The 27961-nt window shown below is 38.2% G+C and overlaps 1 protein-coding gene across 1 annotated transcript; it reads left to right on the top strand.

Moving 5' to 3' along the window:
• avpr2aa (arginine vasopressin receptor 2a, duplicate a) lies at positions 1 to 27126 on the top strand. Its single transcript, XM_036592181.1, has 7 exons — positions 1 to 427; positions 1083 to 1132; positions 14362 to 14732; positions 15707 to 15952; positions 17046 to 17192; positions 19835 to 20534; positions 26924 to 27126. The coding sequence occupies exons 3-7, from the start codon at positions 14367 to 14369 to the stop codon at positions 27124 to 27126; spliced, it is 1662 nt and encodes a 553-aa protein (XP_036448074.1). The 5' UTR covers positions 1 to 427; positions 1083 to 1132; positions 14362 to 14366.
• Positions 27127 to 27961: the final 835 nt, after the last annotated feature.

The raw sequence follows: 27961 nt of genomic DNA, 5'->3' as shown, positions 1-27961 counted from the left end.
AGAGAGAGAGAGAGAGAGAGAGAGAGCAAGCAATCTGAGCTCAAATTCAGCATTATGAGCACACCAGTCCCCATTCAGGCTGGGAAATGAAGGCTCAGACACACACTTCTGAGGAACGCTGCCACACTTCTGAGGAACCCTGCCACACTTCTGAGGATATCTCACTTGACTGCATCTGGGACAACTCGTTTGAGGTCATGGAGATCCTGCCCCCTTAACCTGGGGTCAAAACCTCACACTGCGGCTCATCAGGTTCACACACGCTCATGTAGGCTGGTGAAATAACACACTGCTATTCATCAGCTCTGTGTAAATCGTGCAAAACGCCACAAGGCTGACCAGGTAGAGGGACAGAGGGCGATAACTTGATTGAAGGTTGCTAAAAGCACGTGGATTTGACAATCAACAAACTGGGACTGGACAAACAGTGAGTTAATTTCTGTTTTGCCTACAGAATCACCAACAGAATTTAGACTATAGTTGTTATAGATGCTGCCTTACACAGTAGAATCTACAGGCTATATATATTTATAGTATGCATAAATATGCAATCCTCAACTTAATAACTTAATGCTAACTCAAAGTAACTGTGTATTACATTTTGCACATGAATATAATATATAACATCAGAATAATTACTGCCAAAAGTAAATAAAACTGAAAACCGAGTAAATTAAATGTTTTATGTTTTCAGAGTACTGGATAAAAATATAAAATGAGGAATTTACAAAGGAGCTCAAAGAGTTGAAAGTGTGATTAATGAAAGGTTATCGTCTTATCAGGAGACGTATGCATTAAGGTAGTTTTGGAAATGTTTAGAACTTTCTTGGACACTTTAGAAGACTCTACATCAGCAAAAGAACGTGTGTTTACAGGTTACCATAGGCTAGAGTTCTAGGGCCTGAACCATAATGGAGTCATGTTACATATTTAAGATGATTCATACTGTGTCTTTTTAAGAAAATGAAAGTGAGAGTCATCTTGCATTAGTCAATGGGAGACACTTCTTAAGAACAGCTTTTGAATGGGCACTGAATGCACTGAAGTCATAGAATGCTGTGTTTTTGTGTGTGTGCTGTAAGGATACTGCGGGAGAACGCTGCTGGAGTAAAGATCATGCACTGACAATCAGGTAAGAGACTCTGGGAGCGCTCATCAAACACACATACAGATACCTGCAGGCTCACACGCATTTAGGACTGGATGATTAACTAAGACTACGACAATAAGGCAATTTCGTCTATAGCATGGGTTCTCAAACCTTTTTCTTGTCTTGGGGGGCCAAACTAAAATGTCTGCAGTGATCCAAGGGCCAAAAAGACAAAACAATTTACTTTATAACTTTAAAATGCAATTTTAAAAGAACAATAAGAATGTAATCAGATATATGTAGTATAAAAGTATGCTGGGGGTGGGTTAGGGTAACTTTCTGGTGGGCCAAATCAAACATCCTGTTTGCCACACTTTGGGCAGCCCTGTCCTAATGTCATCACTAATAGAACAAAACCTTGTATATTTATTTATTTATTTTTTCCATAATTTGAGAATACCAGCTGTCTACTGAGTAAAAGTCACAATGACTGGACCAACAGAAATGATCCAAAATTACTTAATACAATCTTGCTACATCAGGGTACGTTAAAGAATGTTTTTTCTTCTTCTGTAAAGTTACTATTATGGAAAGATGATTCTTCAAACAACGAAGATACACAGAAATATGGACGAAAAACTTGCTAAAACATAACCATCAAAAATGAAATTACATACATTAGGTGTGTTTGTTCGGGTAAATTTATTTTATAAAATACATTCTGTGAACCCCTTAACATTCCAGGCTTATTACACACTAAAGCTTATTATTCAGTAATGACAGGAACTTCAATGCAAACTAATGGAGCTTTTCTTGGGTTATAAAAGTGTGATAACGGCGAGCCCATGGCTTGGTAAGGCGTTAATTTTCAGTGAATGTATAATACTGAATTACTTGAAAAACTAATCAAATGCTGACCTAGATTAGTGTGGCATCTCACACATAGAACGTTTCACATCAACAGTCATATCTGTCCATTCTATGTCACTGATAGCTGGCTTACTTACATAAAAACCAACAAATGTGCTCTGTAACTAGTCCTATTTATTCACGTGTATTTAAATGACATGTTGATGGATTGTTACTTTTCAGACTCCCTTCAAATGGTAATACTTCACTTAAGTATATCTGTGAGGACAGGGATCTATTTTTCATCAGTTTCCCTGTAGCAGTAAAGAAACGCTGAAGTCCCAATTCTTGATTGTGCTTTACTTCATTCTGCTCAGTTGGCTAATCACCTTGACTCCTTTGCTGTAACTCTGGCAGGGTAAACAGATGGACCAGTTGATTAAAGCCCAAAAGGCTGCCTGAAGCAGCCTGGCAGGAGAGCTGGCATCTCCAACTGCTGTATCACAGCTCCCCTCGACACACCCCGAGCCTAATCAGCTTTCCATAGATTGCTTTGGCATGTGGGAGTGGGATAATGTGTTTACCTGTTCCAGTGCATGTTTAAGGAAAAGGCCAGAGTTCAGTATTACGGGGCAGAGGGTGAAATGGTGGCTGGCAAACAGATGCTTGAGCATAAAAATAAAAGTACAAAAAAGGGTTCTTTGTAGTGATAATTCATTTTTATATATGGGATGTACAAGTGTGATTTTTTTTTAAGTTAAAGAACCTCCACCTGATGCTTGTCAAATTAATAAGACTTTAGCTTATGATTAATAGCCATACAAAACAATTGCAACTCATTGTATGGAAGAACTAATGCACAAGTCTAAAATGGACAAACTGGCTAAGGTGGACAAACTGGCTGACTGTCCTAGCTGTTGATTCTCTGTAGCTCTCAACTGATGACAGACACAGCTCGAGCCCAAATAAACAAACAATACTGAACACTGCCCTCTAAACACGTGATAATACCTGTCAGAATTTAGAACTTTCACTGTTTTTGTAAAACATGCATTTGCTTTCTTTTATTTATTGTATTTGCCTGAACTGAAGAAAATAAATGTGGTCAGCAAAAACAGCTGTGATCAGTAATATGTGACATGCAGTAATTGTTACAGGTGTTACAATTAACAGTGCAAAGGCTCTACAAAATTAACAGGATTATTCAAAGCATATGCCTAAACCAACAACCATTTCTTTATTTATATATATATATATATATCTTGAATTAGTTATCTTAACTTCAATCAATCTTGAATCACCTTTCATTGTGTAATATACTGACATCAATTATAACAACTCTATTACATTAAGTGAACTCTTCCATATAAAAACGAGTAAATGGCTTATATAGGACTATTATATAGGACTTTTATTTATAAATTAGAAAAATAAGAGTTAATTAGCAGAAACCAACAAATGCTCTAAGAATGCTGGGAAGCTTTTTGGGCAAAAGACTCTTCATTCTGTAGGACCTATCCAAATAAACTGATTTTAGCTAGATTTACCTAAGTAACTAAGGATTACACAAGAAACAGTATGTGGTACAAAATCTGTATTAGTAATTTTAACAAATAAGGAAACTTACATTTGTTAGGTGCTATTCTTCATTTCTTCTCTAAAATAGAATACTTGAAGGTGTGCTGTGTGAGCCACAGTCCAGATGATGCACCAACAGTACAGAATGAACACAACACAAAAAGAGAACAAATACATGTTCCTGAGTGGATACTAGCCATCCGAGTTCAGGACTCATTCGTTGTCTTATTGGCTTCAAAATCTGGTTCAAATGGGTGGCTATAAAGCAAGATGATTTAAGGTGCTGGTGAATAAGGTGAAATTAATTTGTTTTTAAATAAAGCAGCTATCTGATTAAATATAAACACTTCACAGCATGGCTTGGGCTCAGATCTGAGTCATGATTTTCTTTCCTGGCCACTCTTGTTAGAAAGGGATTCAGCCATACTGCACCTCTTTCAGTATTATGTGCCAAGACCCATGTTCATGACCCTGGTCATTAACATGCCATGAATTGCAAGCCTAGACAGCTGTTTTGTTGTCATTAAGTGTGAAGCTAGGGGCCACAACAGCTTATTAATGGCTTAAAGATGAAAGGAAATTTGTTGCTGGCGCACATTTTTATTATGCTTTTGTTCGGGTATTAGTCACTATATGCTTGCACATGTGTGCCCAGGTGTGAGCACTTATTGATAAGTGTATAAGGCAATAATGAATAGCAAACAAACGGTCAAAAATAGACTCAAGCGGTACAAAAGAAGGCAAGAGCATAAGCATTCGCTGGAAATTCTTCAGCAAAGTGTCATTCAGGCATGTAGACTACAGGCAGCAACAGTGAAACAGAAAAACAGAATAATCAGTTACTGACTATTGTCTGCTACTGCAGACATTTAGTCAAACACTTTTGTTCTACGTTACAGTGACAGTTCAGCTAAAAATCAAACCCCTTACCCCAAATGTAGTTAATCAGCTAAGGCATGTTTGGTGTCTGAAGTTTGCTTGCTTAGCTTGGCACGAGAGCTATGAGGCCAAAATTGCTTACAAGTAATGGAGGCTTATAACCATCAATTAGCACCATGCAAAGTATATGCCACTGAGTTAAGTAATCTCAAATACACTTGTTTATGTGGCTTATGACACATAACTCATAGTTATTTTAAAAAATGGATAAAAATATGTTGCACAGCTGTAGGCAGCCATCGCGAAGCCTGAAGTTTGTCTGTATTTTTGTCCATTTTTATAAATAACAGTACATCATACAGTATCAGAAACCATATAGGCATGTCTATTTGAGATTACTTAATACCGTGACACATTGTGGTGACTTCTGGCATGCACTCTGCACAGTGCTGATCGGTTGAAGCCGACACCATTATTTGTTATGCATATTAGGTGAAAAGCTCTGGTGCCAAACGAAAGGAGCAAACTTTTTCCAAGTTATATCTTGGCTGAGCACATTTTGGGTAGGAAGAAAATAGTAAAATTAACTACGGCTGAACCGTTGCTTTAATAAACATTTCACTGTCCATTATTGCAGAGGGCAGAAAGGGTGTTGCAGGCTAGGCTGGGAGAGAACATACTTTAAGTGTGCTTCTTATAGTACAGTTACACCCAACACAAACACTAATGCCACCATTCCCAAATGTAAACTTGGACATGATAGAGTTTCAAGGAGTTCCTACTGGGACTCAAGAACAATTTATTATATCGTCCTGCGGTGCTTTATCAGTTCTCAGTGTGAGAAACAAAGAGTAAACAGGCAAAGTGAAAGGTACTTAAGACAAGCATGTGAAAATGGGAGGATACGTGTGGGAAATTATTTTTTTCCTACCACATAGATATATTTATATATTTATCTAACATTAGAAATATTTGTCTGTGTAACTATAATCAGAACTTTAGGATGTGAGCTCATATCTAATAAATATAAGACTTTCTGGAAAAGGAGGATGTACAAATAGCCTTAAAGCTGTGGAGGAGAGATGGTAGGAGGGCTGACAAAGAACAAGAGAAAGGAGAATGAGTAATCTCCAGAGTCAAACAGACGAGTCTTATTCCTTCCTGAATAACTCCAAACTCTAAGGTAAAGAACGAGGCTGCAGAAACAGGCCTGTCACAAGGAAAGTGGAAGATTGGATTGGCAGCAACCCTCGGACAAGGAAGTTAAAAGATTAAATGCATTTGGAAATCCAAATAACTTGGTGGCATACCTGCAAAGAGACATTTCTCATTTGATATTTTCAGATAGTTTTTGGTAACATGGAAACAACTAGCCTTAGCAAATGGTGATATAAGAACATCATGAGTAACTCCAGTCATGCTAAACCCTCTTAGGTCCTTCATGGTATTATTTCTGCAAGCCAGACTTCTGCTTCTAGTCAGAAGACATTTCACTGTGCAACATGACCAAAAACCTACTTTGAACCTACTCTGAAAGGAAGGGGCCATTTGACTGACATGCAAAATAAGCAATCACATTTATTTTACCATGATGTGTAGGGTCAAGTAATTTTTACAGTGTCACAAGAAAAAACACATCTGTGGGAAACAGACTGGTATTGGTAAAATATGAATTTGATGAAAAGTTATTGTTTAGTTTTGCTAAATATTTTTCATTTCTTTATATAAAAACAAAAGAAAATTCTAACTCAAACCTGTCAATACATAACATAAACAGAATGAAAATTTAATCAATAATGTTGCTAATTCTTTAACTAGTTTTGCAACTCTATACAAATAATTTTCTAATTATTTAACAAACACATAGCAGAACAACAATAATAACCCTGGACTTCTAAGCATTAACAAAAGTCAATAGGATTTGGAAATTTGCTGGAAGGAGGGGACCTGCCACTGTTGGGGCATTCTTTTTAATTCTGGATATTAGATGTAGCAGCAGACATTAGACATTTGAAAACTTGAACAGTTTCTTAGAAACAGGCCATTCTGAAAGAACTGCTGAAAAAGAGGGTGCTTTATCAACACTTTTGGATGCAGATCACATGTTGACACCAAAAAGCCTTGAAAGAAGCCTACACTTGTTGCCTTTACTGTTCCAGGTGCAGCACTGATCATGCAATAAATGGTAATGTCTGAATGGGTTAAAATGTATGCAAGTATCCCACACCCCTATGGGTGGCAGTGTAAAATCCCTATGCTGTATCATTGGCTATTTTCTGCCAAGCTCAAAGTTTTCTGCTGAGCAACATTAGCAAATAAAGGAACAATAAAGGAAGGGCAGAAAAAGACAGAGCAAGGGCAATTATCACCTGCAGCCCCAGCTCTGCATCAGCTGATCCAGGGGCCAGGAGACACTCACTATTTATTGGTAAGGTCTGGGATGCTAACAATAAGGCTACAAACACAACTGCACAACATAAAGGGTTATATAAAAATCTAATTTCATGAATATCTTACGCTAAAACATGCAGTCAAGCTTGATTTTTTTACAGAAAGGATGTCAAGGAGCTTCAAGAGACCATTGAGGCCCTGGGTAGTCTTGACCTTGAGATGATTAGTGTGTGGCAGGTGTGTAGGGGCCTGGTTAAGTGTAACCTGCGGCACCCAGCATGATCACAAGGGCCAACATAATTACACAGAGAGACAAAGCATACACATCTCTCACATGTCTGAAATACAAAGAGAAGCACACACCCATAGACCCACACACACCCTGCCACACTCACACAATATGCTCGCAGGCCCCCTTACTCACGCACACAGAATGACAGTCACAGACTTGAATCCATTATAGTCTTACAAGATAAAAAGAAAGGTTTTACAGTTAATTTTGAGGATAATTCAGATATGAATGTCTTAAAAGACATTTTCCACTTTTGAAGTCTTTGTGAGGTTCCCTTTCTCCTCTACCCGTTTGTCCTCCATCAAAATCCCTTTGTAGACAGAAATGATTTTTCACCTTAAACAAAAGGATAAATCAGAAGTGATTACGACTCAGAAAAAGCTGTACATGTGAATGGAAAATCCAATGACTTATTTGAATGGCAGTAAATTACCAGATCCGGTGAGGATACTTGCCTAGCACCAGCCAAGCCAAGCTCTAATTGTCTCTGTTTCCAGAATTAAGGTCTAGTGAGATAACATTACATATGAAAGTACCTATCAAACACAGACTCACACAATGCAGTGAACACCACCACTACACCTTCTAAAAAACTAATGTCAAGTACTGAAAGCATGCCTGCAGTGCAGATGAAGACATGACACAATGTGTGTCATTTAAACATCTTAACTGATTTTTAGCACATTTTTTCACTTTGCAGGTTTTTCATGTAGAAGTAGAGGTACATAGAAGTAGAAATTCTAAAGACAGGAAATTGTTTGGAAATAGTGAAAAGATTTACAAGCAAATTATATGTATTATTATGATCATGTCAGTTGATCAGTGCAGTGATACAAACCTTAGTTGTTTATTTGTTTGTTCTATGCTTATAAGACACACGTCATAATATACTGACACATAAAAAGTAACCAGTGATCTACACTTAGTTTTTGTTCAAAACTGCATTTGATTAACAGTCTTTTCCGAATCTAGTAATTGAGCCTGAATATAACTGGCATGTTATCAGCCCTTTCTTAGAGTGAATCAGGCATGTTTCTAAAACCAGTGGAAAAAGGGAGCTCCAAAACTCTAGTCAGAAAGCATCTTGTATAAAGCTTGTAAGTATCAATAGAAAAGCACTCCTAATACAATAGGATGCTCTGGAGCAAACGTACACGTACCTAAAACCAAGCCCAATGCCAAGAATTGTACAGAGGCGTATAAATGGACATAACAGTTATGAAGCTAGGTTCTCTAAAATTATGGAGCATTATCCAGTATCCTTAGGATGAGTTGGGGTGGCGTTTATGACCGAGAAATAATCATCAGGATTGGGCTGCACCAGGTTTGTCTAAGTTTATATTTAAGTTTGGGTGTAAAATCTTTAGTTAACACTAGTAAGTTTCAAGCTATCCTTTTACTAAAGCTGGTTGCACCACAAATCCGTAAGTCGTGTCTTAACTAGCAACAACTAACTAATGCGTACGTCGCTAAACTCGCTGCCATAGAAACGCGACTGCAGCCGCTCTGACTTTTCACCTAGAAAAAAGTATCCAGCATAGAAGAGAACTACGTGTACAAGTTAAACTGAATAAAGCTAATTATCTACAGCCACTGTTCATTCTTTCATATTTCCCTGAGAAACCAAATACACAAATGTTTAATTAACGGTTTCTGGATAGCCGAGCACAACGACAGCCTCATTCTAGTCGTTTGGGCGATGATTACAGCTGTAAGTAAAATCAGTGTATCGCGTTTAAATTTTTTTTTAGCTTAGTTAACCAAAAAAAAAAAATGTTTATGGTCTTTTTTTGTGCTTTCTATGTGATTTCTGATGGTTACTTACCTGCTCAGGAGAAGGTGTAGCAAAATATTTATTAACATTCATTGCTAGTTAACGCTAGCTAAATTATTATACATACAGACATTACTTACCTGTCGTATTTAGCTTGCTTTGGCACCGCTCTCCTTCACTCACCTTAAACAAAAAAATAAGTAGGCTATTACCACTAACAGATAATGTTTACCTATTTCTTACTATAAGGTTGGCATAGCAGGCTAACCGAAATCCCCCTGACTGGCTTAAGGAATCGGCTAACCTTAACATGGCTATCGCAAGAATTACCATCAGTTGGACTCAAATATAAGTCTATTAATATGTCTCAGGATACCAACATATTTTTTTCCCCTATTTTCCCTATTAACTAAACCAGACTATCTTCCTCGCCTGCAGGTGTTCCCTGAAGCCTGAAACCGTCGGGGCTCCGTTGTATTTTGAATTGTAACCGACTGGATCCGGCTCGCGCAAATTCGTTGAGTTTTCCGTTAGATTTTGAACTTCAAAGATTGCGCGAAGCCTCTGTTCTGATTGGCTGCCGTGCCTCATTCCTGACAGCAAGCACATAAAGGTTCGCTGGCTCAACAAGGTCAGAACCCCGCTGACTGTTTGCTACTGCTAGTCCACCCTCGGACCAGATTACTGCGCTGAATACAAGGTCCAACTCGTTTTTATTCTCTTCAAACAGATTTTAAAGGCACAGAGGCGTTTATTTGGGAAAATAAACTAAGACAAATCTTACAAACAACTGAGAGAAAAATACATAATATAACAATAAACAAATTAAAAATATGCTAACACTAAATTAAAGTTATTTACTAAACTAATTTACAGAGAACAACAAAAGAAACAAATGAAGGAAAAATAAGTACATTTGACTGGAGAGGAAAATGAGTGATGAAAAGTGCCATTTTGTCTACTTCTAGCAGGCCCCCAGAAAACGCTGAGCGAAAAGCGACTAGGCAACCAGGCTTTCCATCAGTGGGCCAACAGTGGCTGCTATCCTCTTGCTATCTGTGATTAAAAAAAAAAAAAAAAACAGTTCAGACTGAAACACTTGTTATCATTTCTAAGTAAGGGGGTGGGCTTAACTACTGAATAATATTATTAGTTTTCGTGACATTACAAAAATTATGAATTCAAGTTGTTTTTGCAGCTTAGTTTACATAAACAGACCAGTTGATGGTATTGTTGTGTCAGAGCATGATGTGGTGCTTTGTGCGTGCTTAGCCAGACTGTATTTAGTTAAACAAAAAAGTAAGTAAAGGTTTTTCATTGCATGTTCAGTATGCATGTTACAGGTTATGCAAACTGTTGAGCAGGTTGGGTAGGTACTGGTTTGTGTGAGTGTGAGTTACTGTCACCCAAGTTTGTTTCCTGATTTATAACCCTAGGTGGGATTCTGTGGCTAAGCATGACCGTGCTACAGGTTTAAAGAGCTTATTTCCTTCTTGGAAATAAGAGCGATTTTCTTCTCTTGTACTTTGGCTGCTGAGTCAAAATAAAGCTGCATTATGGGCATGAACTTCAAGTGGTCTATGCTTCTCCATTAGAGTCTTTTACACTGTGATAACAACCCATCAGGAAAACACAGAATACCATTAGATGCTATTGAACACCAACAGGAACCAGCATAAACTTTTAATGGTTTCTATGATTATTTTCAGCAGGGTCCTCTGTGTACCCCCTATGTAACTTACTACATAAAACATTATATGTTTTCCACAGACTAAAAAAAATGGCCATGTAATAATGTGTTTCTTTCAAAATCTGGTGTCCCTAGTGTAAATGACGCGCGTGGTTAAATGTGTTAATTTGTTAATTCATTGTTTCATGCCAAATGACGCACTTCACCCCAATTCACCTTTAATTCTGACGCCTTTTGCTTTGCTCACTTCTCAGCTTGCAGTTCACTGAGAATGGACTGTCTCTGTGTATTGTCCATATCCATGTGTTTATCCCTCTTGTATTCTTCTTCCACCCCTCTCTCTCCTCGTCTTATTCATGTCTCCAGCTCTGACCCCATCCCATGATTCTCTCTCTAAACGTTGGTTTCATTAGTTCAAATGATGTTTACTTTAATACTATTTGCTTGCCTGCAAAATAAACCCCATTTTATTGAGATCAAGGAGCATTCGATCAGGAGGAAGTGAGAGAGCAAAGGGCTGAAGGAGGAGTAGGAGACAGGACAGATCTGGGGAGAAGTGAGGATTGTGTGGTGTAAGGAGGGGATGACAGAGGGATTAGTGAAGATGAACAAGTAACTGGACAGTCTGGAAATGAAAACAAATACAGCAGGACTTGCGTCAACGTAAGGAGGAGAACGTCAGACATAACAGAGAGTAAATTGTACAGTTTGGTCACCATTTTTTATATAATTATATCATTATGTCTTTAGTTAGCAACAAAGTCCTTATAGGGAAGTTTGTTCACTTGGCGGCCATCTTGGCACTTATTTCCTGCCATACAAGACCAGAATCCTATCTCTGAATGAGGAGAGACCTAAATACTCGAAACTGAAGGTCAAATTACCATTTCAAAAGTATATTTAAATTTACTGGTGAAATCTGACAAAAAACCTCATAAATAGTTTGTAGCATTTGGCTCAGTAACGCACAAAAAATGTGTATTTCAGGTTGTTGTGGCTACTGCACTTACGCAGATCTCGACAATGAGGGGAGGCTTTTCTTGCTTGCAGCTTAACTGATTGGCTCTTTTTACTGAAGGGCGGGACTTTCTCTGTAAACAGACATGTTGACTGTTACAAGCTTTCCCATTCATATTTCAGCCAGTGGCCTGTCTCCTCCTCTTGTTAACAGTGTTCTAGTTTGTTAGTTTTAGTGTTTTTTTTGCTTTTGTTTTTTTGTTGTTAATGCCACAGGGCACAAAGGAGCTTAACTACAAATGAGAGAGGGAACAAGAGGGGGAGCACGGTAGTGCTATTGTGGTAGCGGTAGATAGCAGTGGTTAGCTTGCTAAGTTTGTTAGTGGATAGTCAGCAGGGGCATTGACTGTCCATATGAAAAAAATATATATTCCAAATGTTTTTATCAAGTATATTTTTGCAATGCATAAAAATGACCAAAAATGTATTTGTTATAAATGTTTTAAAAATGCATTTATTTGTATTTTTTATTATATTTTTCAGTTGTATGTAGTTTTAACAAAGATTACTGATATAACTAAATATACAGTAACTAAATAAATGGTATTGACTTCTGTGTTTTGCAAGTATTTACGTAAGTGGTAAGACCACTCACAAAAAATGTATTTCACATAAGCAATATGTGTAATATTTCCTCATACATTTCAAAATAAATGTATTTCAAATGATATTTGGTCAGTATGGCAATATGTTCTGAAGTACATTTTAGTGTTTGGAATGTTTTTGACATGTATTCCAAATATCTAAAAATGCATGTCCATATATTGTTTTCCATATGGGTGGGCATGTAATTTTTTTTGTACTTTTTTATTTAATGTAAGCTTTTACACATCAACAAAATGTACATTGATTCAGTACATTGATTGGCACGACTCAAAAGAGAAGAAGACTGAAAAAAGTTCTCTGCAGTTTCTCTCTCTCAGTCTCTTCTACACATCTCCTTTCAAATGTCCTGCTAACACAGACACATTTTATCTGTAGTTTTTATATATTTGAAAACATATTCAGTGAACCTCTTCTCACCTAACAACAAACAAAAACAAAATTTGAATTATAAAAGTTCACATTAAAACAAGTTCTATCTTGCCAATTTTGTGTTTTGTGTCATTTTAGGGATCTGCAGGACTCTATAATATTTTGTATATTTTGTATATTCAGGTACAATTTTTCAAGTACCACATAGGTCTCAAATGAGTGATTTTTTATGTACACTGTAAAAAACTGAAGTAACCTGGTAAGTAAACAAAAAAGTAAGCAACCTGGCTGCCTAAACATTTGAATATTATTGCACTTCAAATTAGTAGTTAAAAGAATGTAAGTTACTATTTGATGTTTAATGAACTTGACATTTTAAAACCATTTTACTTTTATGAGTTAAAATTATTATTATTTTTTTTTGCATTTATTTACAGAAATTTCAGGCACTCATGCTTTTAATCCCTAGTACGCTTGTCTCTTATTCTCTCGCTTGCATTTCTCTTTCTATCTTTTTTGAGGAATGGATGAAGATTTGGGGCTACAGCCCTGGAAGCCCAGACCAGGCAACAAACTTGATAATCAAATCAAATATTAAATATTAAAAACAAATCAAATATTAAAAACAACACTCTACACAAGTCGACTGATGTGGCTAGCTCATTTACAAAAATATAGCCACTTCACAGGTAATGAATATGTAATGAGGAAATCAAGCCTGGAGTGGCTTGAGGACTACAAAAAATGTAGATGTGCCATGTGGGATAAGGAGTGTCAATAGTTAAGCAAAAAAAAGTCTTTCTCATGGTAATGGTGTTTGAAAATGTATTGCATATTTTATAGAACTACAGCACATTTGCACCAAGGTAACTGGGGACTTTTACAAGAAAATACATCATGAACTTAAATAGACCAGAATCAAACTAAAATTAGAGAAATAGTGATAAAGTAGAAAGAGGGAGAGAGAGAAAGAGAGAGAGAGAGAGACAGAAATAAATTTGTTTGCGGCAGTGCACGCGCGTGAAATTGATGAACACATTTAGGATCATCTCATAAAAAAGGGATTATCAGTCCACTGGTCATGTTTCCATAAGTCAACCGTTTATTTGTTTTATTGAGCCTTAAAAACAACAAGGCTTGCAATTCTTGTGTGTGTTTGTGGAATCTAAACCCAAACTTTCAGGGCTCCGCTGCACTGGGGCAGCAGACATTTGCTATGTTATTGCAAAGTCTCCCATGTGAAAATCACTACTCTCACAGACATAGAGACCAGAGCTGAGTAAAATGAAAAAAAAAAAACAACTTACTAATATACCAAAAAAAAAGTATATATATATATATATATATATATATATATGTGTGTGTGTGTGTGTGTGTGTGTGTGTGTGTGTGTGTATATATATATCAATGCTCAATTTTATGTAGTATTTTGAACCCTAAATAAAATACAAGGCTTTTCTGGTTGCTCTAATGTAGGAAAACTGTTATATCCCAAAAATATTCCACACTGCAGCCCATTTTCTTCTATATACTCACTTTGTTCAGAGATGCTTTCATCAAACATTTCCCTCTCTTTAATTTCAGCACTGTCTCTACTGTCGCGCTGGTTTGTGTTGCTACAAGTGAAAGGCTAGACTTCATGTTCTATCAAGCAAAAGGTGCACATTGCCACCTTGTTTACCAAAGTAGCAGTTTTTCAAAGATCAAGCCTTTCAGCAAATACCAGACTGAAAAACATCATTTTACCCAACACACCTCAAACACAAAAGCAATATGGAACAAAAATTGATATTAATAATCATCATCGATATTATTTTATTGCGCAGGCCTAATGGAGACCATCTCAGGAGAGCCAAGTTGGGATGGATCTGCCTACACGACGCTTGAGTGGACCAACTTCACATCAGCTCTCCTCTCTGAGCGTGGTGGCCTCAACAGCTCACATGGAGGGGGCTCTTATTTCTGGGTGCTACACAACGGCTCCTCTAGCACCACCCAGGTCCCCCCTCCGGCCAGGGTACGGGACATGGCTCTGGCCCGTGCTGAGATAGGTGTCCTGGGCCTAGTCCTGGCGCTCACCACGTTGGGCAACAGTTTTGTGCTGTGGGTTCTGCTCAGGAGGCGCAAGCACAATGCTCCCATGCACCTGTTCATGGTCAACCTCTGTGTGGCTGACCTGGTGGTGGCCTTCTTCCAGGTGAGCACATCTGAAAAGCTTGTTAAGATGTACACCTATCGCCCAAACCAAATTTTAAAAGCCCCAGAGAACCTAAATCTATGTATTTTTTTCTAAGTGGGTCATTCTTGCTCTTTTGGGCACATAATATACATGTACAAAGTTTGTGTTGTGAGTAACTTTCTAATGACTAACAAATATAATATATCAGGAGTGCAGCCAGACAGTTGTCAGATAGATCTGATAAGCAATTTTAAGCCATGTTTTATTATATTTCTATCTTGTTTTTCCGTTCAAACTTTGGATGTTTAATGTCATACTCAATTTTAGTTTCATACAAACATGTTTAATACTTTACACTGTATTCCCTGGTATTTCAAAGCAATGGTTTATCCAAAAATCTAATTTACACAGTTTACCCCTTATAAATATAGTCTGTCAGCCAAGACATGTTTGGTGTTCAAAGTTTGCTTCTTTAGTTTTACTCTTGAGCTATAATACTAATGTAGCTAACAACTAATGTAGCTAATAACCAATGGCTATAGGCCTCCATTACTTCTTTTCTGCTTTAGCCTCATAGCCCTAAAGACTGAAGTAAAACAAACTTCATTGATCACATTTGATGAAGGGAGGTAATTGCGTACATTTGATTGTTGGCCAAATCATTGCTTTAAGCCAGGCAATCAGATTTCTATAGGAGGGCACAATGTCAATAAAGTTCCAATATAAAATCAAATTGATTAAAGTCTTGTAACTTTTTTATTATAGGAAATTTCTTACGATACAAAAACCAAGGTCTGACTCAACTAGGGTCCGACTGATCCAAATGATAAAATATGTTTTTTACAGCCTGTTTTGCTTATGTTTACCGAGGTGCTAATATTTGTGGAGGGCACTGTAGCTTGATTTCTTAAGTGAACCCTCATTGTTGAAGACTTATTCTACTATAAAACACACAATGACGCGCAGGTATGTGATGACGTAACGTTCTCCAGGTTCTCCCACAGCTGGTGTGGGACATCACAGAGAGGTTCCAGGGCCCTGACGCGCTCTGCCGCTCAGTAAAGTACATGCAGATTGTAGGCATGTTTGCATCCTCCTATATGATAGTGGCTATGACGGTGGACCGGCATTACGCCATCTGCTGCCCCATGCAGGCCTACAGAGGAGGAGTGGTCTCACGCTGGAACACACCAATCATGGTGGCCTGGGGCCTGGCGCTCGTGCTCAGCCTACCACAGGTACCAGGATGCTTGTTCTTTATGGTAATGGTGCATTCGGTCTGCCCTCATGAACTCCTGAAGATAGAAAATTGTCACATCATCAGATTGTAAACCAGTTGTTCACATTAAGGTGGTTATTGGTAGTAAATTTATCATGTGAACGATACCAAGCACCAGCTTGGTCTGCTCTGTTCAAATGGTCTCTAAGGACGTTTTGGCTGGTGATATGCAGTGGCAAACCATGACTATTAGAGATAGGCCTTGAATTTGGGACATAAACTCCCACCCACCAAAAAACCCACCTACACGAAAATGATAATTTCTCCTAGTGCTCCTATAGGATACTAGCCGTTTGTCAGTGCTTTGTGATTAAACACAGATATTTTAAGCTTTAAAAAGACATTTTTAACTTGTGAAGGTTCACAGTGACTCTTGTGGTAGTGAGCTCTGGCATAGAGCTAATGCTGCTGTTTTCGATTTCTAACAGACCATTAATGAGACTGCCACTTGTATTAACAGTCAGCGATGTTTCTGGGACTTTTTCACTGGGCTTTTTAAGAATTTAACCCTTCAGTTTTCATCTAAAACTTTACAATGAAACTGTAATACTTGCAGAGTTTAAATAAGCTATAAGAGCTACATTTGACTTATATTTGACATATTTTGTAAGTGTTACAGTTTTATTTTTAGTATGTTTGTCTGATGACATGTAACATCCCAAAATGCTTTGAATTACTGGGGCAATGTCCTATCATTAGTTTTAAGGTACAAATATCAGAACTGAGTGTTACAGAGGCGAGCCAGGCTTTCATGAATCACGAGCCAGCCATGATATTCCTTTAACAAAGAACAATAACATTTATCATCCAGAGAATTTGACATAGCTTATACTTGATCACTGTCTAGTGCCTGCCAAATGCATAAAGTTGTAATACCTAGGACACAGAGCACAAACACTTAGGGGAAGTGAACCATCTCTATCCGTCTATCTCCATCTTCAAACCATCTCCATCTATCTATCTTATCAAGGTTTTTTTTTTTTTCCAGTGGCCAACCTAGAGCCTTAGGCAATAATGCAATTATTGTTGTTTTACTCCTCCTGCTCCCTCAGGTGTTCATTTTCTCCAGGTCTGAAGTGGCTCCAGGGGAGTTTGAATGCTGGGGGCACTTTGCTGAGCCCTGGGGTCTCAAGGCCTATGTTACCTGGATGACCCTGGCTGTCTTTGTCCTGCCTGCCTTCATCATTACTGTTTGCCAGGTAATGGAAGTCTTCCCGAACCTGCTGGGACTCTGATGTATAATTCATTACCTTGCACTGAAGCTTTTTTATTTGGGTTTTTTTTGCCATTCACTGAGTCTGGAACTTACAGAACATGGTTCCAGTCCATTAAGTTCACCTGTCAGTTGTAATGATTTTTGTGACAAAGGCATTTAACTCCGGGGGACAGTATTTCTTTCCTTGGCCTTTAAAATTTTGTACTGAAACAATACTCACAAGGCCACTAGAAGCTGGCAGCTCAGTTTTAAATAGGTTACAGCAGTTAAGGGAATCTGGTTAGCTTCAAAGCAGTAATACCTGATATACTGCCTAATAAAAACATATTTGTTTCTCTTTTACCCAGGGAATGGCTCCAGATGAAGCAAAATGAATGACTAAATCTAGCCTGTAACACTGTTCCTATGTCTAGTTTAGTCAAGTTTAGCCGTTGCATTGTCTGCAAGAATCTTTACCATATCTTCTTAAAAAAGATTTCTGTCATGGATTTTAGAATTTTTAGTACTTCACATCCAGTCATCATAATCCAGTCCAATAAGATGTTAAAGTGTCTATTTATACTGGCTCTGATTTAATAGGAGACTGTGAATTTTTGTAATTACCATTTAGCATAGATACTTTATATACCATTGGTCTTTTCTGCACATATTTATTTACTCATTTGTCTTTGACATCTTCTAACACTACCAAAATAGTGCCAATAACTGGTGCTTTTGGATTCACTGCATGCCTCTGCTAGCATCATGTAGCTAAGTATGTCCTGTTGGTCAGAGCAGTCATGTTTCAATTAGCATGTTCTAGCATGGAAGTATTATTGAGCAATACAGCTTAGTATAGACCGTTGTTACTTTTGTTCAGGAAAGGAATCGTATGCAAACAATGGACCACATAAACAGACCCCACCCAAAGTAGTTTCTCATTGAATTGTGTGCTTTTCTGTGTAAGGCAGTTTTTCTCAAACAAGTTGTCAGGGCCCGAAGGCAGTCCACATTTTTTCCTCTGTCATAGCACCCAACACTTCTTAACTAAGCAATTAAGAACACTGACTACCTGGTTCATATAAGGACTGGCTGACTAGTTTGAGAACCACTGGTGTCATCAACCACTTGACGACAAACTTTTGGCCTCATGGATCTCTTTAATCAGTGGCGAAGGCAGAAATACATTTTTGGGTAGGCTTTTGAAAAAGTGAGAAGGCCACCTAGATTTTGCATCACCCAGCTCATAGTGATACAAAACAGTAGCAAGCATATACATATCAATGAGAATGCAGTATTCACATAAACCCAACCAACACTGCAACACCCTTCACTATGAAGCATCTGCTCACCACAGACACAACGTTTGCCAGTGAAGACAACATAACTGAGTTGAAATCAGACAGCTGAGATGTTCAAATCGGACAGTTCAAATAGAAAAAAACAATACTGCAAATTTAAAATCTACACCATAAAGCACCTTGGGCTAAAGCATACTGCCACAGTAGGCATGAAAAAATGTTTATGGACCATTTGTGTCTTACCTTTGACTTTATACACAATAATAGACATTTACTGTGTCATTTCCACATAGCCTATTTTAGCTCTGTACCAAATTCGCAAACCAAAGACAACGACAATGCAGCAACGTTTTTAACACAAGCTAAGGTTTATGTATTTATGTATGTATGTAGGTATTTATTTATTTATTTAGTTTTCTTTGGAAATTGGTAGATAACAGCAAACTCTTCTGTGTGGCAGTCACACATTTACAAGTCCCAGGCACCTAGTTTGATAACCATTTTAAATTCAAAATATATACACAACACACTGGCTCACTGCTCAAGAACTGAAAGCTTGATAGCACTGCTTAGGTTGCTAAGCAGTGATTGTAGGGGTGAGAAAATAAGGCAGAGTTTGGGATCAGTTAATTTGTTTATACCTTTTACATTTAGGAATGACATGCAAAGTGTAATGGTGATTTTGATTGATCATAATACAATGACACCACTCACAGGAAACATATTTCATTATCCTAAAAGTGCAACTTAATAAATATTCTTTCCCCATTTGATTGCTCAGGCCTGAGATAAATCTGAATAGTTCCAAGCCTATCCATGCCTACCTGGAGCTACATGCCTGTGTTTAATATTAAGCTTCTGTAATTGTCAGATATGTTGAGCTGGTTTGTGACCCCTTTTTGTGGGTCAGTCATCTGTAACATGGATGTTGTTCAAAGCTGCTCACTAGAGTTTCTATCCAGTTGCTAGTGCTAAACAGCAACTCTCACAGAATTAAAAACAGGGAAAGACTCACATGCAAAGAGAATTCCACAGTCTTGGCCAGCTGCCTCTTCCGTTCAAATGTGAATCCAAACTGATTCATTTTGATCAGTCTTCTCGGGGTAGTCTCTAAAGTAACTTCATGGTCAGTCATTTCTAACATGGCTGCTGTCTAAAGCTGCCTATTGGAGTTTCTATCCAGTTACTGGTGTTAAAAAGCAGCTTTAGTGCCAAAGCTTAAAAGCAGGACAGATTTATATTTAAGGTACTATCCATTCAAATATGAATCAGATCTGATTTATTGTGTTCAGTCTCCTCTGGGTAGTTTCTATAGCTAACTTAACCTTAACTGTGTTGCTCACAGGTGCGAATATTCAGGGAGATCCATGACAACATCTACTTGAAGTCTGAGCGAGTGGTGTCGGCAGACTTGAAGAAAAACCTTGTCTTCTTCTGCTTTCCCAGCCCTAAAAAGCAGGAGGACAGAGAGAGGGGGAGAACGAGAAGGGCATGCAAACCAAGAGAGGCCAGAGGAGAATTCCTCCTGAGGAACAATAACAGCGAATCTTCACATTCTCACTGTAACGCTAACAGCTCTCAGTGTGCACCACAGCCAGACTGCTGCGGCCTCCCCTCTCAGGACGACCAGTGTACATGTGAGCTGATCACAGGCAGTCCCTCCTACAGTGCTCTGTCTCCCTATGTGCTGCCTCACACCCACGCACACACTCACACTAATCACACTAACTCAGCAGCTCTTCAGGACTGCTGTCTGGGCCAGAAGCCTCTCAGTGAGCCTGGCACTGCCTGCTACCAGACATCTCTGGATTACTCAGAGCCATACACTAACCCATTGGAGCCCCCTACAGAGGTCTCAGACCCAATCCATTACCCCTCCTCTTCCTCTACACGCCCTCTGCCTCCACCACCGCCTGGTGTGTCCAGAGCAATGTCCAAAACAGTGAGGATGACTCTGGTCATAGTGCTGGTCTACACTATGTGTTGGTCGCCTTTTTTCATAGTACAGCTTTGGGCTGCTTGGGACCCCAACCCACCAAACCAAGGTGAGATAATGGATCTAAGTCTGTGCACATTACATTGCTTATGTAAGATTACATTGCTCAATAAGCAAGATTTAATATATTTAATAACATTCAGTATCAATTATCGAAGTAGTATTTGATATGACTGATCATGATACTTTGTCACCTACTATTATATTCATTTCCTAATAAATTTTGAGTCTGAAAAGTATTTATGAAAAAACAGAAGGCTTATGCTGCAAATGAGCTAGATATATACACTGTATGACCAAAATATGTAGACACCCTTTCTAATTATTGAGTTCAAGTGTTTCAGCCACACCCATTGCTAGTACATTGCCATGTTCATTATATATATATATATATATATATATATATATATATATATATATATATATACACATCCCATGGCAATATGAATCACACGAATTCCATTCAAATTACAGTTGCATGGATACACATTTGTCTGACCTGATTTTAAAATATCTGAGAAAATCAGCTCTATGTCACATTTAGGCAAAAAATCAGATTTGCGTTGCTTCAGTCCTGTAATTTGAACATGGCCTAATGCTCAAAATGCATGATTGTAATTCATAATTCAGTAAGCACATTTTAAGGTCTATTCCAAGAGTATCGGATAAATAGGGCAATCATTGTTCTGCTATATCTCGCTATCTTTCTTTCTTTCTCTCTCTCTACATAATAATTCAAGTCTGTCCTGACAGTAGAGTTTGTCCTGTGGCTGTCCTCCTCCTGTCCTCTCCTCCCTACTCAGGCAGCATATTTGCGCACATATCCCAGTGCCAATAAAGAACCTGTTTTAAATAACATGCTTCAGTCCCATGCTGCTGTCTCACCCTTAGCCAGATGCTGGAGTTTCAAAAGCAAACATCACTGCCAAAAAATCTCACACTCTATCTCTCTCTCTCACATACACACACACTGGCTACATTCTCCATTCAATTAGTATCGGCTGTCTGCCGTTTATGGACCATTCTAACAAATTAGTTCAAACTGCAGTTCCCACAGTAAAAAAATATTTATAAAACAGTAAAGTATTCAGACCTAAGATATTTACAAGGATTATGCCATAATCTGTTTAAACCCAAGGCATTAACTGAGACAGTAATAAGGAAAATATATAGGAAATCAGATGGCTTTCCCAGACCCTAACACCAACATTTCAACTTGTGAAAATAATACTCTGATTTTTATGCATTTTTCATTCAATAATGTTTTTGGAAGGATATTTTTCACTATCATTTCTTTTAAAGTGATTCAATTCATCATGAATTTAAAATAGATTTTAAATTGAAAAAATATGTACCATATTTTCAGGTTCCTACTCTAACAAAAAGAGCTTTAGTCCATGGGCGGAGCCTTATTTTAGCCACAACCTTGCATTTTAGAGCAAGAAGTGAGACTGCATCCCTGTCTCCATGGTCACATGGTGAGTAGTTAGATCTTGTTGTTTTGAAGTAAATGTGTCCCAAAGTCTGCAAATCAGTGGTTAACATTAAGAATTGTCACTACTGAATCACATTTCCTGCAATTAAGTAACATTCTGGGCTTTAACAATAATATATTATTTTTTTATGTGTTCAAATGTTCAAAGCTGTGTTTGCTAGTCATGTACAAACTAACATTATGCTCAAATTTTATCGCTTAAAATTAGCAAAAATTGTCACTACCAAAACATTTCAGTGTTATTATTGTACTGGTAGTAACAAAATGGAATGTTCAATCATTTAATTCAATAAAATATACTAAAAGCACTCAAAAGTCATTCAAAGCAAAAGGATTTTAGTCTAAAGTCCAAGTCAGCTGAAAGTCTCAAATGTGTTTTCAAGTCTGACTGAGCCGATACGGTAGAATGATCCATACCTCTCCACATCTTTTCTCCTTTAGTATTATCTACAGTTTAAGTTGATTGGAAGAAGATTTACATTCTTAATAATTAAGGTCAACCCGAAATCAAAACTTGATCATATTTGGTCTCACTGCAGAACACACTGCTCGTGAGTAGTTAAACTTTTGGTGTCGGATTGCAGCCCCTCTAAATCCCACTGCTAAATTCCTCTAGCCTGTGCTCATTTAACATCTGGAGTACAATTGTTAACCCAGACTAAAGAAACAAGCTAGTGAAGCACTATTATTAGTTAATGGAACTGTATTTCCCTTGCAAATGGTAGTATTTATTTTACTGCGTGTAATGTGCTCACACAATACATGTCTACATGCTTAATTTGAGTTTTTTGGGGGGACTTTTCAGCCTTGTTAACTCATGCTACATCCATGAGCTAACAGCAGGCTTGTTGTCCATCAGACAATGTTGGCGAATGCACCATCTTCCCCTGTTTGGAGCTCCGACTTCACAAAGCCTTGGCTTGGTTTAGAAATTTCACACTCAGTTGGATCCCACCCTAATAAGTATCTACATTCCCACCCACATTAAGCTCAAAATTTTTCATAATTGTCTCTCACGTTCTCATTGCAAGATCACGTCTAGCCCTGCAAGACGACATCATATTAAACATGATACATCATACCTTCTTAATGACCAAGTTCTTGTTTTCTTGTAATCTTAGATGAAAGTGTAGTACTTTTGCCATCTTCTGAGTTTTGATTACTTCACCATGCGCCAGCAGGTGGGGGAAAAAAATATTAACCAATAATATCAAGTTTCACCTCCCCCTCCCATAAGCTCCACCTGCCATCAAGCCAAACGCCCAGCTAGCTCAAAGGCCCTCCCTGATACTATATTTCAAAAATACATGACTGGAAGCAAAATGCATTATGATTTCTGACTCACGCTGACTATAAGGTGGAAAAAAGGGTTCTTCAGAGCAATGTCATAGAATAGAACCACATTTGTTTCCCTAAAGAACCTTTGAGTTGAGTAGTTTTAAAGGATTTTTTAAAAGAACCATGCACTGAAAGGATCTTTAGGGAACCAAAAGTGGTGCTTCTATAGCAGGGGTGTTCAGTCTTATCCACAAAGGGCCGGCCTAGCTGCAGGTTTTCATTCCAAACAAGCAAAAACACACCTGATTCTACTCAGTTAGTCTCAGTCTTCACAGTCGATCATGTGTGCTCCTGCTTTGTTGGAATGAAAACCAAAAACCACCAGACTGGACACCCTGTTCTCTGATATCACTCCAAATAGTCCTTTCTGACACTTCATTATAAAGAAGCCAAATTTGTCCAAAAGCAAACTCTAAAATCAAACAACCTGACTAGGTGAACGCCAATTCTGCTGTTTTATTGTTGTAATTTTGATATTTCTGTTACAAAGAGCTTTAATATGTATACATAGACAACATAGGGCAATGTTTTTGGGATAACTTGGATTGTGAGAAGCAGAAAATACAACTAACCACTCAGACTGAACTTTGCAGGTGTGAAAACATTCCTGCAGTTTACTTTAAAAAACTGAAAGCAAGTCTCATGCAAAGAATGGAAGCTGTTATTAATGCAAAGGTTGCATACACAAAATACTAAATTACATTTAGTTGATTCAGTTGATGCTGGAGTCGTGTGCTCTGTGTAAGACTTCAGTCAGCATGTGCAGAAATATCAGTTGGTCGGTCAGCAGACAGGATGATGAATGAATGTAAGCTATAGGGTGATACATGTATAGTGACACACGGTTTGCTATTTATAGAGTGCTATATATTTTATGATCTGAAATTTGTAATGGAACTGTGAAAGGTCAAATGAAGGACCCTGGGTGGGATCTGTTTAGGATGTGTGTTATAAAAGGAGAGATTAGTCTGACCTCTGCTGTGATTTATGGCTATCATCCTCTCTGCTCTCACTCTATAAGCTAATACACTTCTGACTTGACAGTGCTGAGATAAATGTGTCTCGCCCCTCCCAGTCTCTACCTCACTCTCTCTCAACTCAACTCAAAGAAGCTGTATGACTACATTACGTTAGTGTTGCCAGTACATTTACAATCTGCTCATTTTACTATTTATCAGTTAGTATACATATACACATAATCTACTTATTTAACTACTTATTTCAACTATGTACCTTATATCAAAAACAGGTGAATTACTGGCACTACAAGATCGAGTGCTGGTTAAATCTGTCTCACTTAACCAGATTTCAGAAAAGTTCTGCATGTACCATCTCATATTTTCTTAATAAATTTGGGAAGTAATCATTGTGCCTAACACCAAGCATACAATATTTTAGGAGTGCATCTTTCTGTGATATCAAGGCATTAAAATTTGGCCTTCATCATTGCCTTAATTACTTTTCAACTGTTGTTCAAATGCATGAAATGAAAGATTTTCTTTGATTTAACTTGCCAAAACAGAAAAGTCAGAGAAGATACAGAGGACTGCTATTTTTTGTCGTATAAATTATTTTTTAGCAGACTTAAAGATGTGAGCTACATGCATTTGAAATATAGGTGTGATATGATTATGCTTAACAACTCATAAATCAGGAACCTTTATTATAATTTCCTAATTGACAAAAGAGTGCTGTGATATGAGTAATAAGCACCCCGATTTGACGGATCTTATGTGCTTTAGTGTGGAGATACAGAGGGCCAAGGTTACATAAAAATCCCTGAAATTTCATGCATCTAGCATCAATAGTTAATGACCAAAGTTTTCCTAAGCACTTATTTTAATGCTGTCTTGAAGTTCTGTTGTAAAAGAGAGTATGTTTATTTTTGTGGTACTGCAACAAAATAAAGAGCAGATGATGTACATTAGGTGAGTGATTTATACCCCTTGAAGCATTGCAAAGCATATGCTCATATCTGTTTTTGCATGTGGATGAGAATAATACATTACAAGGATTTTAGCCTAAAGTGTTCAACTATGGCTGCTGAATGACTAGAATACACTCGGTTTACAATACAACAATCAGAGGCTACCATAGAACGTTGTGTTGTCATTCGGTGTCATGACCATATTAGGTACAAGCTGGATTTTTCTGACAGAAATAAAAGGCGCTTTCAAAATTGGCCCCGTTGTGCCCTGTGGTAAAGTGTTCCAAAGCTTATATGTTTTGCCATATGGACATTTTTCCTCCAAATGTTGCTGATGTGAAGCCCAATCTCACATCCCTGTCCTGATTTAACTTCATAAGGATCCTCAGGCAGAGTCAGCAAGTTAGCATACTTCATTATAATGCAAGCCATTACAGTTAACTGTAAAACTACCACTGACTTTTCTCTGGGCATATAAATATACATATATCTATCTATGCCTTTGAGGTTCCTTCCACACTTGTTAATTGACGCCTCTGACATGTATGTTTCATCCAGTAACATTGTGAAAATCATGACCAGAAACCAAGGGATCCTCTGACTGTGTCTGAAACCTCAGAAATGCCGTAAAGCACCCAGTCATGTCCAGTGGTGTTGGACACTGGGAAATACCAGTTTCCCCCACTGCTGGGCGTAGCTATGAACGAGCACCTGAACGGAGTCATAGTTAACCATTTAGTATATGCAACCTTCCCATGAGCACCCGAACGCAGCATAATGCTGCATGCAGGCTAACAGTGCTACACACTGAATTGACATCATAATACTGGAGACCTCACCAAAATATCTCACACAAACCAGTAAGCTTAGTCAAATGTGGTAGTTAGGGCAGTCTGAGTAGGTGAGGCGGTAGTTTTTCCCCTGAGGAGGAACTTGTTTACCTGATGTGCATGTTCATGTGGTTCATGTGAGAGATGGGTGTTGTAGTTTATTAGCGAGCATCTATCAATTTTAGCCTATTTTACTGGTGTTTTAAACTCATGCAAAGCAGAAATTATATGTGGGTTGGTATGGATCATTCTACCAAATTGCTTCTAAATCCAAGTTCAAAATACATTTCATACACTTTCAACTGACTTGGACTTTACACAAAAAAATATTTTTCTTCAAATAACCCTAGAAATGATTGAACATTCTATTTGTTTAACTGACGGCTTAAATAACCAATGAGCCGTAGAGAAAATTTACCAAACGTTTTGGTAGTGACTGTTTCAGTGATGACAATATTAGCTCATTTTTGAGCATAATGCTAGCCAGTACATGACTAGTAAACAAAGCTTTGAACATTTGAAAACTCATAAAATCATAATATTTTTCAGAGAAATACAGACGAGTTCACTTAATTGCAGAAAATATTCAGCAGTGACAATTCTTAAAGTTCCTAAAGTCACATACTGATTTTCAGATTTTGGGACATGTTTACTTCAAAACAGTGGGATCTAACTGTTCACTATGTGGCCATGAGGGACAGGGATGCAGTCTCATTTCCTGATCTAAAATGCAGGGGTGCTTTCCACAAAGCAAACCTGAGATAGACAGTCAGAAACATAATCAGTCAATTAATCAAATTTCACACAGATTGACCCCATTATGTTCTCTCTCCATCACTTTCTCTCAGGAGTGGCTTTCACCATCCTGATGCTGCTGGCCAGTCTGAACTCCTGTACCAACCCCTGGATCTACACAGCCTTCTCCAGCAGTGTGTCTCGGGAGCTTCTGGCCCTGCTGCGCTGCCACCCTCGAACCACACGCCGGGGGTCCAATCCTGAAGACTCCAGTGCCATCCACACCTCCACCACCACCAAGGACAACTTGTGCTGAGTTGCGGACACATTCACATAACACACATGGAGCACGGTTGGACTCCTTGACGCTAAGATCGCAGCGGATGAGGAGATTTACAGTGGCACACGTATTAACTCCGAGCAGCAGATGAGATATGGGGAATCCAATGACACAGGCGAGATTTGTCATTGGAAGATACAGCACCGCATTCATTGATATGTATGGAGCGTGTGTTTAGCATAGCGGAAGCTGCCAGAGTGTGATTGGCTCAAGGGAGCGTGTGTCGGAGCATGTCACATTTATTTATGACAGAGCGGGACCAATTCACGACACAAACTTGAAAGTGATGAGAATTTCATGCAAAACAGGAGGCTTCCGGATACAAGCAGCTACTTTAGCTGTTATCAGTATGCCTGTAGATATAAGAAGCTATTTGAGCTGTTTTAGGTAAAAATATGGGAGTATAAGAACAGACTAATGACCGGTATGAGTAAGCTAAATTAAAGTTGGAAGAAATGCTCCTATATCAAACCTATTTAATCTGCAAAGAACTCTTGAGCAAAGTGAACAGGACGCTTACTAAAGAGTCTCAATGGAAAAAGAGGAGGAAATTACTGTCTAAGCCATGGAACCCAGCCATTCCGTCACATTTTATCAGCCTTTCTGCCGTAAATCTCACTCACTTTTGGGTTCCATGTTTTCACGGCAAGGACCGCTGATGAGGACTCGTTATGGAATGTACACGTGGAGACTCCATCCAAAAGGATGACTATAAATAATTGTCTAAAAGCGATGATGAATGGAGCACAAATAAGAAAAATGGAAACCAATGGACTCCGAACATGGACAAAAAGACTGGAAAAGAAGGAAT

This window comes from Colossoma macropomum, unplaced genomic scaffold (genome assembly GCF_904425465.1).
Source record: "Colossoma macropomum unplaced genomic scaffold, Colossoma_macropomum, whole genome shotgun sequence".
NCBI lineage: Eukaryota > Metazoa > Chordata > Actinopteri > Characiformes > Serrasalmidae > Colossoma > Colossoma macropomum.
The sequence above is the reverse complement of the archived record's forward strand: the minus strand, read 5'-3'. Positions and strand labels throughout refer to the sequence as shown.